General features: G+C 49.9%; 1 protein-coding gene across 1 annotated transcript in view; it reads right to left on the bottom strand.

The window, feature by feature from the left end:
* LOC129693654 (putative transcription factor Ovo-like 1) overlaps window positions 1–1,903 on the bottom strand; it is a gene marked incomplete at its 3' end in the record, with an annotated part of 5,398 nt that extends 3,495 nt beyond the window's left edge. Inside the window, exons 1-2 of the mRNA XM_055630438.1 lie at window positions 1,605–1,903; window positions 903–1,089 (exon numbers count right to left, since the gene is read on the bottom strand). Of these exons, the coding sequence (XP_055486413.1) occupies window positions 903–1,089; window positions 1,605–1,796 (379 nt within the window). The remainder of the gene's footprint in view (window positions 1–902; window positions 1,090–1,604) is intronic.
* Between the last annotated feature and the right edge of the window lie 16,577 nt (window positions 1,904–18,480).

An 18,480-nucleotide genomic window follows, 5' to 3' on the forward strand; every position in this document is an offset into this window, starting at 1 on the left:
ACCCGCACTAATCAAGAATCGATCCATCTCTGCCTTAAAAATATCCACTGACTTGTGGCCTCCACAGCCGTCTGTGGCAATGAATTCCACAGATTCACCACCCTCTGACTAAAGACGTTCGTCCGGGGTTGGACAAGCTAGATGCAGGAAGATTGTTCCCAATGTTGGGGAAGTCCAGAACAAGGGGTCACACACAGTTTAAGGATAAGGGGGAAATCTTTTAGGACCGAGATGAGAAAAACATTTTTCACACAGAGAGTGGTGAATCTGTGGAATTCTCTGCCACAGAAGGTAGTTGAGGCCACAGTTCATTGGCTATATTTAAGAGGGAGTTAGATGTGGTTAAAGTGATCAGGGGGTATGGAGAGAAGGCAGGTACAGGATACCGAGTTGGATGATCAGCCATGATCATATTGAATGGCGGTGCAGGCTCAAAGGGCCGAATGGCCTCTACTCCTGCACCTAATTTCTATGTTTCTATGTCCTCACCACCTTTCTAAAAGAGCCCCCTTTAATTCTGAGGATATGACACCCGTCTCCTCCATTGTCAGAGTGGATGCCTCCCACACTCCAAAGGTGTACGAGTTTGAAGGTTAATTGTATTTGGTAAAAATTGTAAATTGTCCCGAGTGTGTGCAGGATAGTGCTAGTGATTAAGAAGGAACTGCAGATGCTGGAGAATCAAAGGTACACAAAAAAGCTGGAGAAACTCAGCGGGTGCAGCAGCATCTATGGAGCGAAGGAAATAGGCGGCGTTTCGGGCCGAAACCCTTCTTCAGACTAGTGCTAGTGATTGCTGGCCAGCACGGACCCAGTGGGCTGAAGGGCCCATTTCTGCTCCTGCTCCTACAAAGTCAAGGCGGGTGGAATTAAAACAGGGCGGCAGCGGCCCCTGGCGTTACCTGTGTGCGTCCTCACGTGCCTCTTGAGGTCGAAGGTGTCGTTGAAGCCCTTGCCGCAGAAAGTGCAGATGTGCCGTTTCACCAGGTTGTGGCATTTCATGTGGCGGTTCAGCATTCGCTGGAACTGGAAGGTCTTCTGGCACAAGTGGCACATGTAACTCTGGGCCGCACATTCCCCAATGGTCACCTGCGGATGGACACAGCCCCTGGTCACAAACAATCCACCTTCTCACTGCCGGAAAGCACCGCATGCCAGCTGGCGTTGCTGCCTTTATAACAAGAGGAATCAAGTCTCCCAATCAAGCCTGCTCCGCCATTCAATCATGGCTGATCTATCTCTCCCTCCTAACCCCATTCTCCTGCCTTCTCCCCATAACCCCTGACACCCGCACTAATCAAGAATCTATCTATCTCTGCCGTAAAAATATTCACTGACTTGTAGCCTCCACAGCCGTCTGCGGCAAAGAATCCCACAGATTCACCACCCTCCGACTAAAGAAGACCAGAGACCCGGGTTCGATCCCGTCTACGGGCCGCTTGTCTGTACAGAGTTTGGACATTTTCCCCGTGACCTGCGTGGATTTTCTCCAAGATCTTCGATTTCCTCCAAACACATAAAAAGCTGGAGGAACCAACATGTCTCACCAACATCTTATACAACTGCAACATGACCTCCCAACTTCTATACTCATTAGGACCAACCTTAATTTTGGAACGCACGAATTCTTGTTGGGGGCTCTGGTTGATGCCATTGTCAACGTCTTGGGCTGAAGTGCTGGAGTCAGTGTCGTATGTAGATTCCTTTTCTGTGCTGTCATCGGCAGTCAGGCAGAGGGGAGCCTCACAGATCTCCCCTTGGCACTGAATCACATCTAAAGGAACTAAGGAGAACATCGCGGAGTTACACAGCGCAGTAAACCACCTCCACGCCACCCATCCTGCACCATCTGGGCTGTAGACACAAGTCAAGTCAATTTGTCACATACACATACGAGATGTGCAGTGAAATGAAAGTGGCAATGCTCGCGGACTTTTGTGCAAAAGACAAACAACTATAGAGGGAGTGCAGAGACGGTTCACCAGACTGATTCCTGGGATGTCAGGACTGTCTTATGAAGAAAGACTGGATAGACTTGGTTTATACTCTCTAGAATTTAGAAGATTGAGAGGGGATCTTATAGAAACTTACAAAATTCTTAAGGGGTTGGACAGGCTAGATGCAGGAAGATTGTTCCCGATGTTAGGGAAGTCCAGGACAAGGGGTCACAGCTTAAGGATAAAGGGGAAATCCTTTAAAACCGAGATGAGAAGAACTTTTTTCACACAGAGAGTGGTGAATCTCTGGAACTCTCTGCCACAGAGGGTAGTTGAGGCCAGTTCATTGGCTATATTTAAGAGGGAGTTAGATGTGGCCCTTGTGGCTAAGGGGATCAGGGGGTATGGAGAGAAGGCAGGTACGGGATACTGAGTTGGATGATCAGCCATGATCATATTGAATGGCGGTGCAGGCTCGAAGGGCCGAATGGCCTCTACTCCTGCACCTAATTTCTATGTTTCTATGTAACAAAACACATTATAAACACAATCATAACACACATATTCTTTTACATAATAAATAATGGAAGGAAAAACGTTCAGTAGAGTTAGTTCCTGGTGAGATAGGCGTTTACACAAGATGCTGGAGTAACTCAGCAGGACAGGCGGCATGTTTAAGAAGGAACTGCAGATGCTGGAAAATTAAAGGTAGACAAAAGTACTGGAGAAACTCAGTGGGTGCAGCAGCATCTATGGAGCGAAGGAAATAGGCGACGTTTCGGGCTGAAACCCTTCTTCAGACTGATCATGTCAGGGGAGGGGGTGGGACAGAGATAGAATGTAAGTCGGAGACAGTAAGACTAGTGGGAGAAGGGGGAAGGGGTGGAGAGAGAGGGAAAGCAAGAGCTATCTGAAGTTAGAGAAGTCAACATTCATACCCCTGGGGTGTAAACTACCCAAGCAAAATATGAGGTGCTGTTCCTCCAATTTGCGCTGGGCCTCACTCTGGCAATGGAGAAGACCCGGGACAGAGAGGTCAGATTGGGAATGGGAGGGGGAGTTGAAGCGCTGAGCCACCGGGAGATCAGGTAGGTTAAGGTGGACTGAGCGGAGGTGTCGGTGAAACGATCGCCAAGCCTGCGCTTGGTCTCGCCAATGTAGAGGAGTTGACACCTGGAACAGCAGATACGGTAGATGAGGTTGGAGGAGGTGCAAGTAAACCTCTGCCTAAACAGTGCTAGAGACTCGGGTTTAATCCCAACTACGGGTGCTGTCTGTACAGAGTTCGTACATTTTCCTAGTGACTCCTCCAAGATCTTCGGTTTCCTCCCACACTCCAAAGACCTACCAGTTTGCAGGTTAATTGGCTTGGTATAAATGTGTGTGTGTCTGTGTGTGTGTGTCTGTCTGTCTCTGTGTGTGTGTGTGTGTGTCTTGTGTGTCTTGTGTGTGTGTGTTTTTTGTGTGTTTTGTGTGTGTGTTTGTTGTGCGTGTGTGTTGTGTGTGTGTGCGTGTCTGTCTGTCTCTGTGTGTGTGTGTGTGTCTGTGTGCGTGTCTGTGTGTGTGTCTGTGTGTGTGTGTCTGCGTGTCTGTCTGTGTGTGTGTGTGCGTGTGTGTCTGTCGTGTGTGTGTGTCTGCGTGTGTGTGTCTGCGTGTGTGTGTATGTGTCTGTGTGCGTGTATGTGTCTGTGTGCGTGTATGTGTCTGTGTGCGTGTGTGTGTGTGTGTGTGTGTCTTGTGTGTGTCGTGTGTGTGTGTGTGTCTTGTGTGTATGTGTGCCTTGTGTTTTAATGTGCAGGGATCACTGGTCAGCGCAGACCAGGTGGGCCGAAGGGCCTGTTTCCGCGCTGTATCTCCAAAATAAACTAAACTAGGGGTCATTTTTACAGAAGGCAATTAACCTGCAAAACTGCACATCCTTGGGACGTGGGAGGAAACCGGAGCAACTGGAGAAAACCCACGAGGTCACTGGGACAACATGCAAACTCCGCACAGACAGCATCCGAGATCCGGATCGAACCCGGGTCTCCGGTGATGTGAGGCAGTAGCTCCAATGTGCCAACCTGCCTTGGAAATAGATCTCGGATATGGGGTTTAACCAGCGACCCTCTGACTATCCTTGATCGGACTCTGCTGGCTTTACCTTGCACTAAACGTTATTCCCTTTATCATGTATCTGTACACTGTGGACGGCTCGATTGTAATCATGTGTGGTCTTTCCACTGACTGGATAGCACGCAACACAAGCTTTTCACTGTACCTCGGTACACGGGACAGTAAACTAAACTGAACCGAAACATCTCAAAGTGTGCCATTCCATTGACCGATATATTACCCCTTACAAAATTCTTAAGGGGTTGGACAGGCTAGATGCAGGAAGATTGTTCCCGATGTTGGGGAAGTCCAGGACAAGGGGTCACAGCTTAAGGATAAGGGGGAAATCCTTTAAAACCGAGATGAGGAGAACTTTTTTTCACACAGAGAGTGGTGAATCTCTGGAACTCTCTGCCACAGAGGGTAGTTGAGGCCACTGTTCATTGGCTATATTTAAGAGGGAGTTAGATGTGACCCTTGTGGCTAAGGGGATCAGGGGGTATGGAGAGAAGGCAAGTACGGGATACTGAGTTGGATGATCAGCCATGATCATATTGAATGGCGGTGCAGGCTCGAAGGGCCGAATGGCCTACTCCTGCACCTAATTTCTATGTTTCTATATTAAAAGCCCAGTACAGCATGGAACAGTACAGCACAGGATCAGGCCCTTTGGCCCACAATGTCTGTGCTGAACAAGACACCAAGTTTAACTAATCCCCATCCCTCTATTCCCTGCATATCCAAAAGCCTCTTAAACGCCACTATCGTATCTGCTTCCACCACCACCCCTGGCAGCACTTTCCAGTTCCCCTTCATTCTCTAAACAATTATTAAAAAGTTGCCCCGCACAGCTTTGCCCGTTACATCAACCAATTTTATCAGACACCAGTGTAGAAGAGAGGGAGAGAGCCATCGAGACACACTGTGGAAAAAGGCCCTTTGGCCCTGCTTGCCCACAACAACCAACCAACATGCCCCATCTATACTAGTCCCGCCTGCCTGTGTTTGCTCCATATCCCGCCAAACCTGTCCTATCCATGTACATGTCCAAATGTCTTTATGAATGTTATGATAGTCCCAGCCTCAACTACCTCCTCCGGCAGCTCGTTCCATACACCCACCACCCTTTCTGTGAGAAAGTTACCCCTCAGATTCCTATTAAATCTTTCCCCCCCCCCCCTCACCTTAAACCCATGTCCTCTGGTTCTCGATTCCCCCACTCTGGGTAAACAACTGTGCATTTATACCTAATCTATTCGATGTCGTGGAAACAGGCCCTTCAGCAAAAATAGCCCATACCTCATCTACCTAAGGGCATTATTGCCATAGAGGGAGTGCAGAGACGGTTCACCAGACTGATTCCTGGGATGTCAGGACTGTCTTATGAAGAAAGATTGGATAGACTTGGTTTATACTCTCTAGAATTTAGAAGATTGAGGGGGGATCTTATAGAAACTTACAAAATTCTTAAGGGGTTGGACAGGCTAGATGCAGGAAGATTGTTCCCGATGTTAGGGAAGTCCAGGACAAGGGGTCACAGCTTAAGGATAAAGGGGAAATCCTTTAAAACCGAGATGAGAAGAACTTTTTTTCACGCAGAGAGTGGTGAATCTCTGGAACTCTCTGCCACAGAGGGTAGTTGAGGCCACAGTTCATTGGCTATATTTAAGAGGGAGTTAGATGTGGCCCTTGTGGCTAAGGGGATCAGAGGGTATGGAGAGAAGGCAGGTACGGGATACTGAGTTGGATGATCAGCCATGATCATATTGAATGGTGGTGCAGGCTCGAAGGGCCGAATGGCCTACTCCTGCACCTAATTTCTATGTTTCTACCTGTGGTTGGACCATAACCCTCTAACCTATCCTATACCTGCCATAAACCTATCTAGAGACAGCCAAAAGCTTCACATTCCTGGGCACGCATATTTCTTAAGATCGTACTTGAACACAATGCACTGATGCAATTATAACAAAAGCACATCAACGCCTCTACTTCCTGAGAAGATTACGGAGATTTGGCATGTCAGAGAGGATTCTCTTGAACTTCTACAGGTGCACAGTATCTACAGGGATCTACAGGCGTTGCCTGAAAAAGGCAGCCGACATCATCAGAAACCCACATCACCCTCTCAATGATAGGAGCAGAATTGGACTATAAGATCCCCGCTCAATCTTCTAAATTCTAGAGAGTATAAACCAAGTCTATCCAGTCTTTCTTCATAAGACAGTCCTGACATCCCAATTCGACCCATCAAGTTTACTCCACCATTCAATCACGGCTGATCTATCTCTCCCTCCTAACCCCATTCTCCTGCCTTCTCCCCATAACCCCTGACACCCGTACTAATCAAGAATCTATCCGTCTATAGATAGATAGACATGCCATTTATTGTCACTATACATGTACAATGAAATTAAAAGCTGCTCGTACTCAGTGCATACATATAATTTAGTACAAAAAACAACAAACAGAAAACAAAAACAGAAGGGAGAAGGGGGGGGGGAAATAGGTGCACAATTCTGCGGCGCTATATACATATATACAGATGGAAGTCTGGGTGTTGGGCTGTGAAGTCAGTGCATGTGTGAATTTGAATTTAAGAGTAGTTATAATTTTCGGAAAGCAACTATTCCTGAGTCTATTTGTCCTGGATTTGATGCACCTATAGCGCCTTCCAGAGGGCAGCAGATCGAACAGTCCAAACGCAGGATGGGAGCTGTCCTTGATGATCTTCTTTGCCCTGCTAAGGCAGCGGGAGGTGTAAATATCCATCAGGGAGGGGAGAGGGCAGCCAATCTTCTGTGCTGTCCTAGTTCCCTCTGAAGCCTCTCCCTGTCTGCCATGGTACAGCTGCCATACCATGCTGTAATGCAGTATGTCAGCAGGCTCTCGATGGACGAGCGGTAGAAGGTCAGCAGCAGGTTGGAGTCCAGGTTGTGCCTTAAATATACTGTATCCACTAACTTGGCCTCCACAGCCATCTGCTGTAAAGAATTCCACAGATTCACCCATCCTCTGACTAAACAAATTCCTCCTAAAATAATGTCCTTTAATTATGAGGCTGTGTCCTCTAGTCCTAGACTCTCCAACTAGTGGAAACATCCTCTCCTCTCCACATCCACTCTATCCAGGCCTTTCACTATTCGGTAACATTTCAATGAGGTCCCCCCTCCTTCTTCCAAACTCCAGCGAGTACTGGCCCAGCGCCGACAAACGCTCATCGTAAGAAAGAGGTTAAATAAATATTCTTTGGTTGTTAACATAGAAACATAGAAATTAGGTTCTCCTCAGTATCCCATACCTGCCTTCTCTCCATACCCTCTGGTCCCCTTAGCCACAAGGGCCACATCTAACTCCCTCTTAAATATAGCCAATGAACTGGCCTCAACTACCCTCTGTGGCAGAGAGTTCCAGAGATTCACCACTCTCTGTGTGAAAAAAGTTCTCCTCATCTCGGTTTTAAAGGATTTCCCCCTTATCCTTAAGCTGTGACCCCTTGTCCTGGACTTCCCCAACATCGGGAACAATCTTCCTGCATCTAGCCTGTCCAACCCCTTAAGAATTTTGTAAGTTTCTATAAGATCCCCTCTCAATCTCCTAAATTCTAGAGAGTACTCTGGAGAGTTAACCGCTCCAGTTCAGCTTACAGTAATGCCGCAAAGCAATGCAGACGTTGCCATCTTGAGTAAAAGTCAAAAGTGCTGGAGGAACTCAACGGGTCAGGCAGCATCCGTGGGGGGAAATGGACAGACGATGTTTTGGGTCGAGATGTGGACGGAGGAATTGGGAGTAGGTGGATGGAGTCCTTACAGGAAGCAGGGTGGGAAGAAGTGTGGTCCAGATAGCCATGGGAGTCAGTGGGTTTAGAGTAGATGTCGGTGTCACCTGCGATGGAGATAGTGAGGTGTTTTGGATCGAGTCGCTTCTTCAGACATAGAAACATAGACATAGAAAGTAGGTGCAGGAGTATAGGCCATTCGGCCCTTCGAGCCTGCACCATTCGCCATTCAATATGATCATGGCTGATCATCCAACTCAGTATCCCGTACCTGCCTTCTCTCCATACCCCCTGATCCCCTTAGCTATAAGGGCCACATCCAACTCCCTCTTAAATATAGCCAATGAACTGTGGCCTCAACTACCCTCTGTGGCAGAGAGTTCCAGAGATTCACCACTCTCTGTGTGAAAAAAGTTCTTCTCATCTCGGTTTTAAAGGATTTCCCCCTTATCCTTAAGCTGTGACCCCTTGTCCTGGACTTCCCTGACATCGGGAACAATCTTCCTGCATCTAGCCTGTCCAACCCCTTAAGAATTTTGTAAGTTTCTATAAGATCCCCCCTCAATCTCCTAAATTCTAGAGAGTATAAACCAAGTCTATCCAGTCTTTCTTCATAAGACAGTCCTGACATCCCAGGAATCAGTCTGGTGAACCGTCTCTGCACTCCCTCTATGGCAAGAATGTCCTTCCTCAGATTAGGAGACCAAAACTGTACACAATACTCCAGGTGTGGTCTCACCAAGACCCTGTACAACTGCAGTAGAACCTCCCTGCTCCTGTATTCAAATCCTTTTGCAATGAAAGCTAACATACCATTCGCTTTCTTTACTGCCTGCTGCACCTGCATGCCTACCTTCAATGACTGGTGTACCATGACACCCAGGTCTCGCTGCATCTCCCCCTTTCCCAATCGGCCACCATTTAGATAATAGTCTGCTTTCCCGTTTTTGCCACCAAAATGGATAACCTCACATTTATCCACAGACTGAAGGGAACATGCCGGGAGAGCAGTAGGAATCGTAGAGGGGAAGCACAGAGAGAGGGCGTCACAGAAAAGCTGGAGAGAGCGCAGGGATGATTTACGAGGATGCTGCCAGCACTCGTGGGCCTGAGCTACAGGGAGAGGTTGGGCAAGCTAGGACTTGTAAGATCATTTGATAGGAGCAGAACTAGGCCATTCGGCCAACCAAGTCTACTCCACCATTCAATCACTGCTGATCTATCTCTCCCTCCCAACCCCATTCTCCTGCCTTCTCCCCGTACTAATCAAGAATCTATCTATCTCCGCTTTATTCTATATATATTCTATATCCACTGACTCGTGGCCTCCACAGCCGTCTGTGGCAAAGAATCCCACAGATTCACCACCCTCTGACTGAAGATTCTATTCCTTCGAGCGCAGGAGGATGAGGGGTGATCTTATAAAAATCATGAGGGTAATAGATAGAGTCTTTCATGCAGAATAGGGGAATCGAAAGCCAGAGGGCATTGGTCTAATGCAAGGGGGGGGAGAAGATTTAATAGATACCCGAGGGGCAACGTTTTTACACAAAGGGTGGAGGGTGTATGGAACGAGGTGGTAGAGGGTGTATTTGATTCACGTGAAGAGTGACACAGCATAGAAAGGCGCTGGTCGGGGCTGACTCGGTGTGCCGAAGGGCCTGTTTCCGCGCTGCTATCTCTAAACTAAAGATACACTGCTTTGTGGTAAAACTGAGGCCTCTAAACTAAATTAGAGAAGCTGAGAGTTTCAGAAGGAACTGCAGATGCTGGAAAAAAATAGGTAGGAGGTAGTCTGAAGAAGCTCTTAAAGATAGCGCAGTCAGGGGATATGGGGAGAAGGCAGGAACGGGGTACTGATTGGGGATGATCAGCCATGATCACATTGACTGTGTGGAGATTTATTTATTGAAATCATATTCTATGTCGCTCTTCCAGGGAGATGCTAACTGCATTTTGTTGTGTCTGTAATGTACACTGCACAATGACAATTAAAGTTGAATCTGAATCTGAATGGCGGTGCTGGCTCGAAGGGCCGAATGGCCTCTACTCCTGTGTCTATTGTCTATTGTCTGTGTCCATGTTCTCCAGAGATGCTGCCTGACCCGCTGAGTTCCTCCAGCACTTCTAACGTTTAAACTCACCTCAAAGTACCAGCAGAGCCAGGCCTGAAACTCACACTGCATACAAGCCTGAATCTTACCTAACTACCTTTCCACAGGTATATAGAGTACAGTAAATAACAGCAACTCCTTCCTTCCAGCCCAGTTAATTATTTCCCAAGAGAGAATATCCTTGACCAGTCCAAGACCGTTATGTCTATCAAACCCTCACCTCCCCCACTTTTCCCGACCACACCCTCATACATCTTGTGTTCAAAGGTGTGGGCTGTTAAAAAAACCCCATCTCAAAACTGCATTGGCGAAGAGGTTGGGTTACTGACTAATCACGACAAGTTAGCACGGTTTTTTTGCGAATCGTTTTTTAGGTCCTTATACTTTGAAAAACAGTTGTCATTCTGCCCGATTGAATCGCTGTGTTTTCTGGGGCAGGTTTTGTGGAGAGGGGAGGGGGGGGGGGGGGGGTTTGTGGGGGGGGGGTTGGGGGGTGGGGGTGGGGGGGGGGGGGGGGGGGGGGGGGGGTGGGGGGGGGGGGGGGGGGGGGAAGATTAAAAAAAAAAAAAAAACATGTGGACATGTTTTCCCCAAAATATTTGGAAAAAGTTACCACGTTAACCCCTCCACCCCCCACTCCTCCCCTCTCCACTCCCCCATCCAACTCCACTCCCCACACCCCCCCCCCCACTCCTCCCCTCTCCACTCCCCCATCTCCACCCCCCACTCCTCCCATCTCCACCCCCCACCCCCCTCCCCCCCCCATGCTCTCCACCCCTCTCCCACCCCCCTCCACTGCTCTCCACTCCCCCCCTCACTCCACTCCCCTCTCCACTACCCATCCCACTCCTCCCCTCACTACTCCCCCTCTCCACCCCCCACCCCCACCCCTACCACCACCCCCCCCCCACACCCACCCCCCACCCCACTCCCCCCCTCTCCACCCCCCTGTCCACTCCCCCCCCTCTCCTCTCCACTCCTCCCCCCTCCACTCCTCCCCCTCCCACCCTCCCCACTCCACCTCCACCTCCCCCCCACCCTCCCCTCTCCACCCCCCACTACTCTCCACTCTTCCACTCTTCCCTCTCCACTACCCACCCCTACTCTCCCCCTCCTCCCCCCCCCCCCACCCCCACTCCACCCCTCTCCCCCACTCCACTACCCACCCCTCCACTCCACACCCCCCCACTCCCCCTCTCCCCTCTCCACTCCCCCACCCCCACTTCTCACTCACCACCACCCACCCCCCCCTCCTCCTCTCCCTCTCCCAAAACAAACCTTTTTCACTTAGAAGAAAGTTGTTTTTTTTATAAAGTTTCACGTGGCCTGAGATACACAAAAATCCCCAGGCAACCTCGTGTGCGAACACAATCTACACCTCCTTTTAAAAGTAGAATATTTCCTGCTTAGATTTAGCTTTGAACAGTTAGCAAGGTGTTGCAGAGAGGGAAGGGAAAACAAAATCCATGCGGCACAAACCTAGTAAAACCAAAACTAAAACTGGTGGCTTTGAAACCGACCCAGTTATTAAACAGCCCGTTGTAAAGCCACAGGTTATTGTGCTGGTGTATGTTAGATCCTGTTGTACACCTATCTGGATCAGGCTATGGGGAGAAGGCAGGGGAATGGGGTTCACTTCTAACTCTATTCATTTATTGAACATGTTAAAAAATACAAACTTGTAAGCAATTTAAAAAAAAACAAACTCAAAGGAAAACAAACAAATAAGTAACTCAAATAATATCGTTCATGTTCAAAAGGGGTAAGAAAACTGTCCCCACCACCTCTTATTTTCTATACATTTTCATGGAAACACAAAATAATAGGAACAAATTGACCCATTTAGGTTAGGAGGGAGAGAGAGATCGATTGAGTGTTCGTTTAACGTTACGCTTCGAGCCTGTTGCTATGGTCTCTGTATGTATTTGTATTAAAGCATCTATTGTGGGGTTTAACGGAGTCAAGACAGAAATGCTGGAGAAACTGAGGAAGGAAATAGGCGACCCCCCCAAGTTCAACGACTCACAGTGTGGACGCGATGGGCCGAATGGTCGAATTCTGCCCCCTGTCACTTGTGGATGTATTGGTGTAGCTGGGACATGTTGGGCCACTTACTGGATCTGAGCAGCGCCGCTTTTAACACACACACACACAGACACACACACACAGAGACACACACACAGAGACACACACACACAGACACTTAGAGAGAAACTTACAAAATTCTTAAGGGGTTGGACAGGCTAGATGCAGGAAAGATTGTGCTCCCGATGTTGGGGAAGTCCAGGACAAGAGGGTAGAGGCCACAGACACACACACACAGGAGGCCCAGGCTAAAGGGAGACACAGACACAAGGCAGTACACCACCTGTTGGAGATCACCATGACATATTGAGAGAGACACACACACACGAAGAGGCCTCACACACACACACACATGACAGAGAGACACACACACACACACACACACAGAGACACACAGAGACACACACACACAGAGACACACACAGAGACACACACACAGACACACACAGAGAGACACACACACAGAGAGACACACACACACACCACACACACACACAGAGACACACACACACACACACACACACACACACACACACAGAGACACACACACACAGACAGACACACACACACAGAGACACACACACACACACACACACACACACACACCCACAGAGACACACACACAGAGAGACACCCACACCACACAGAGACACACACACACACACACACCGACAACCGCACAAAAAATACTTACGAGGAATATACCAATCACCACCCTCACTCGTCACACAAAGAGAAACTCCAGTTGCACACCCACAAAGATAGAGGTTGCGGGAATCAGAGACACACACTCTGGGACCATCTTTGCCTCCTCACCTGTGGCATTACTAGACAGCAGTTCAAGACACGTTTACTACCAACATTATACCCAGATGAGACACATACACACAGAAACACCACAGAGACACAGAGAGAGACACACACAACACACAGAGACACACACAGGGAGAGACACAGAGAGAGACACAACACACACACACAGAGAGAGGGAGAACCTCAGAGACACAACACCACACAGAGGAGAGAGACAGAGGGAGAGAGTGGCACCAAAACTAACCGTACACTAAAGAACCTCCCCTCCACAACACACTTTGCCTCCGCTACTTCTTCCCTCTCCCCTCCCACCTTCCCGCTTCCGCACCAGCTTTTCCCCTCCCTTCTTCTCTCCTCCTCCTCCTCGCCTCCCACCTCCCTTCCCTTTTTATCTATTCCACACCTTTTCCCTTCCCTCTCCCTCTCACACACACACACACACACACCTTCCCTCACCACGCTATCAACAGACACTCCCCCTGAAAAACAAAAGTGACTACTTCCCCCCATCTGTGGACTACTGCGCTGTGAAACCTGGATCTTCTCTCCCGTCTCTCCCTCTCTTCACATATACCCCCCACCCTAGCTCTCTCCTCCCCCCCCTCACTCTTCTCCTCTCAGGTCCCTCCTTCCCCTCCCCTCCCTCCCTCTCTCCCCTCTCCACCTCACCCCCCGCTCTCCCCTCTCTCTCTATCCACCCATCTCCTCCAACCCCTCCTAACCACACCACTCCTCTCCCTCCACCTCTCCTCTCCCCTCTCTATACCCCCTCTCTCAGTTTCTATTCTCTACCGCCATATCCCTCCCTCCTCCCTCTCCACCTCTCCTCTCCACCCCTCTCGCGCTCCTCCCTCTCTCTTCCCCTCGCCTCTCTCTCCCTCTCTTCTCCTCTCTACCATCCCTCCCTCCCTCCTCTCCTCTCCTCTCCTCTCCCCTCTCCCTCTCCCCCCTCCTCTCCAGCTCTCTCCCTTTCTTCCCCACCTCCCTCTCTCCCCACACCCCTCTCTCTCCCCCTCTCCCTCCCCCCCCCCTTCCCCACTCTCTCTTCCCCCTCTCTCCCACTATCTCTCCTCCCCCATCTCTCTCCACCCCCTCTCTCTACCCCCCCCCTCCCTCTTCCCCCTCTTCCCCTCTCCCTTCCCCCTCTCTACTCTCTCCAACCCCCCCCCATTCCTCTCTCTCCTCACCACCCCCTCTCTTTCCTCCTTTTCCCCCTTCTCCCCCCTCTCCCTCCCTTCCCCTCTTCTTTCCCCCTTCCTCTCTCCTCTCTCTTCTCCCCCCCTCATCCCCCTCTCTCCCTCCCCCTTTCCCCCCCTCTCTTCATTCCCCCCTCCTACCCCTGCCTCTCTCCCCCTTTCCTCCCTCCTCTCTTTCCCCTCTCTCCCCCTCCCTCTCTCTCGCCCACTCTCTTCTCCACACTCTCTTCCACACTCTCCCTCTCTCCCCTCTCTTCCCCTTCTACCCCACTCCCTCCCCTATCGTATCTTCCCCCCCTCTCTCTCTCCCCCTCTCTCCCCTTCTCTCCTACCTTCTCTCTCTCTCTTCTTTCTCCCCTCTCCCCTCTCTCTCTCCTTCCCCTTCTCTCCTTCCTTCCTTTCCTCTCTTTCTCCCCCTCTCCTTCCCTCCTTCTCTCTCTCCTTCCTCCCCTCTCTCTCTTTCCCCCTCTCTCTTCCCCCCCTCGTCCCCACCCCCCCCTCTCCGTCCCCCTCTCCCTCCTCTCCTCCCCTCCCTCCCCATCTCCCCTCCCCCTCTGCCCCCCCCCTCCGTCTCTTCCCCCTCTCCCCTCCTCTCTCCTCCCCTCTCTCTTCCCCTCCCCTCTCTCTTCCCCACTCTCCCCCCCCCTCTCTCTTCCCCCTTCCTCCCCCTCCCCCTCACTCCTTTCCCTCTCTCCCCTCACTCTCTCTTCTTCCCCCTACTCTCCCCCCCTCAGCTGTCCGGAGCTGCCATCTCGGGTCTGGGTGAATCCACCAGCAGCAGCTTGTAGCGGCCACTGACCAGGGCGACTAAAGTGAAACTCAAACCGCGCTGGGATCAGCGCATGTGCTTGCACATAACGGTGGGTTTTTTGGGAACTCCATTCACACCTGTCCGTTGTTCCCTCCCCGCTCCAGTCACCAAACCCATCCCCACCCCTCCCCTCACAACAGTTCCCCATAGCCCTGTCACAAACCACACCTTCCCCATCCCTATCCCTATCTACACCCCACCCCACACTCTCAGTCTGAAGAAGGGTCTCGCCCACACCTTCTCTCCACAGATGCTGCCTGTCCCGCTGAGTTACTTTAACCCAACATGTTGTGTGTTAACTTCGGGGGTAAAACCACACCAAAACCTGGGACTGATATGACTTAGAGTCTTTAAGAGGGAACTGCAGATGCTGGAGAATCGAAGGTTACACAAAAAAGCTGGAGAAACTCAGCGGGTGCAGCAGCATCTATGGAGCGAAGGAACTTAGAGTCTTGTTGGATAACACTGCCAAGTTTAGCAAGCAACCCGTTTAACCAGGGAGCGTGTAACTGCAGAAATCCTGCATCTATTTGTTTCCCCCCCAATCGTGAAGGACTTTTAACCCGTTCATCACCGGATTTTATGCTTATCTATAAGAGTTGTCTAAGTGGTCACAAGATTGTTAAGGGTTTGGACACGCTAGAGGCAGGAAACAAGTTCCTGATGTTGGGGGAGTCCAGAACCAGGACACACACACACACACACACACACACACACACACACACACACACCACATACACACACACACACACACCACACACACCACACACACATACACACACACACACACCACACACATACACAGACACACACAGACACACACACTCACACACCACATACACACACACACCACACACACACACACACACACACCATACACATACACACACACACACACACACACACACACACACACACACACAAAGAATAAGGGGTAGACCATTTAGAACGGAGACGAGGAAACACTTTTTCTCACAGAGAGTTGCGAGTCTGTGGAATTCTCTGCCTCAGAGGGCGGTGGAAGCAGGTTCTCTGGATGCTTTCAAGAAAGAGCTAGATAGGGCTCTTAAAGATAGCGGAGTCATAGAAACATAGAAAATACTGTAGGTGAGGGAGTAGGCCATTCGGCCCTTCGAGCCTGCACTGCCATTCAATATGATCATGGCTGATCATCCAACTCAGTATCCCATCCCTGCCTTCTCTCCATACCCCCTGATCCCTTTAGCCACAAGGGCCACATCTAACTCCCTCTTAAATATAGCCAATGAACTGTGTGGCCTCAACTACCTTCTGTGGCAGAGAATTCCACAGATTCACCACTCTCTGTGTGGGGGAAAAAAATGATTTTCTCATCTCGGTCCTAAAAGATTTCCCTCTTATCCTTAAACTGTGTGTGACCCCTTGTTCTGGACTTCCCCAACACCGGGAACAATCTTCCTGCATCTAGCCTGTCCAACCCCTTAAGTCAGGGGATATGGGGAGAAGGCAGGAACGGGGCACTGATTGGGGATGATCAGCCATGATCACATTGAATGGCGGTGCTGGCTGGAAGGGCCAAATGGCCTCTACTCCTGCACCTGTTGTCTATTGCCTAAACCTGTGCCTCTTATGAGTGTGGGAGGAAACCGGAGCACCCGGAGAAAACCCACGCAGATCACGGGGAGAACGTGCAAACTCCGTACAGACAGCACCTGTGGTCAGGATTGATCGCGGCGGGAGGCAGCAGCTCTACCCGCTGCGTCACCTCCATACCTTCGTAACATGAAGGGACTATTGTTCAAAGTACCATCAGACGTTTTTTTTTTTATCAGTTGTAACCTTGAGTTGACAAACTGTGCACTGAACTAGTTTTCATGCCGTTAGCTTTTTTTTAAGAAGGGTATCTTCTAAGTAACTTTTTTTTTTAAACTAACCCCATCAATTCTCTGCACGTCCGGGCTTTGGCTCCAAGGTCGACAAAAATGCTGGAGAAACTCGGCGGGTGAGGCAGAGTCTATGGAGCGAAGGAAATAGGCAACGTTTCGGGCCGAAACCCTTCTTCAGACTGATGTCTGAAGCATCTTGTCCGGAAACATTACCATCTGGTTTGGGAATTGCTCTGCCAAGGACAAGAAGGCTCTGCAGAGAGTAGTGCGTTCGGCCGAACGCACTATGGGAACTTCACTCGCCCCCCTGCAGGAACTATCCAACAGGAGGTGCAACTCCAGAGCAAACAAAATCATGGGAGACCCCTTCCACCCCTGCAACGGACTGTTCCAGCTGCTACGGTCAGGCAAACGCCTCCGTTGCCATGCGGTGAGAACGGAGAGGTTGAGAAGGAGTTTCTTCCCAGAGGCAATTCGGACTGTAAACGCCTATCTCACCAGGGACTAACTCTACTGAACGTTTTTTCCTTCCATTATTTTTCCTTCCATTATTTATTATGTAAAAGAATATGTGTGTTATGATTGTGTTTATAATTTGTTTGGTTGTTTTGTTGTTTGTCTTTTGCACAAAAGTCCGCGAGCATTGCCACTTTCATTTCACTGCACATCTCGTATGTGTATGTGACAAATAAACTTGACTTGACTTGACTTGACTTGTAGGGTGGGGGGAGAAGAAAGGAAGAGGATGAACCAAAGGGCTGAGGGAGAGCTGAGGAGGAGAGGAGACAGCAAGGGCTATCGGAAATTGGAGAATTCAATGTTCATGCCGCTAGGGTGCAGACTGCCCAAGCGGAATATGAGGTGCTGCTCCTCCAGTTTCCGGTGGTGCTCACTCTGGCCATGGAGGAGGCCCAGGACAGAGAGGTCAGCTCCAGTTAGACTTACCTGATATCAACATTGAAGAGGCATTTTTAGACAGGTACACGATCAGGTACAATTTAGAGGGATGAGGGCCAAACGTGGGCAGGTGGGACTAGCGTAGATGGGGCACGTTGGTCGGCATGGGCAAGTTGGGCCGAAGGGCCTCTTTCCGTGCTGTGTACATGACTCACACAAACCTCGCCTCCCCGCTTCAGAGCCTCCCTCTGTTGCTTTCCAAAGACACGGGATTGAACTATTTATGAATCGAGGAACATTATTTTGGAAAGAAATTACCTTCATAAGTGATAGGAGCATAACTAGGCCATTCGGCCCATCAGGTCTACTCCGCCATTCAATCATGGCTGATCTATCTCTCCCATCCTAACCCCATTCTCCTGTCTTCTCCCCATAACCCCTGACACCCGCACTAATCAAGAATCTATCTATCTATCTCTGCCTTAAAAATATCCACTGACTTGTGACCTCCACACAGCCGTCTGTGGTAAAGTATCCCACAGATTCACCACCCTCTGACTAAATAAATTCTTCCTCATCTCCTTCCTAAAGGATCGTCCTTTAATTCTGAGGATGTGTCCTCTGGTCCTAGACTCTCCCACTAGTGGAAACATCCTCTCCACATCCACTCTATCCGGGACTTCCATTATCTGGTAAGTTTCAATGAGGTCCCCTTATCCTTCTAAACTCTAGCGGGTATGGGCCCAGCAGCATAATCGAGGACCAGTCTCACTCCCGGTCACTCCCTCTTCTCCCCTCTCCCATCGGGCAAGAGGTACAGAAGTGTGAAAACCAACAAACACACACCTCCAGATTCAGGGACAGTTTCTTCCCGGCTGTTATCAGGCAAC

Source organism: Leucoraja erinacea, unplaced genomic scaffold (assembly GCF_028641065.1).
Source record: "Leucoraja erinacea ecotype New England unplaced genomic scaffold, Leri_hhj_1 Leri_379S, whole genome shotgun sequence".
NCBI lineage: Eukaryota > Metazoa > Chordata > Chondrichthyes > Rajiformes > Rajidae > Leucoraja > Leucoraja erinaceus.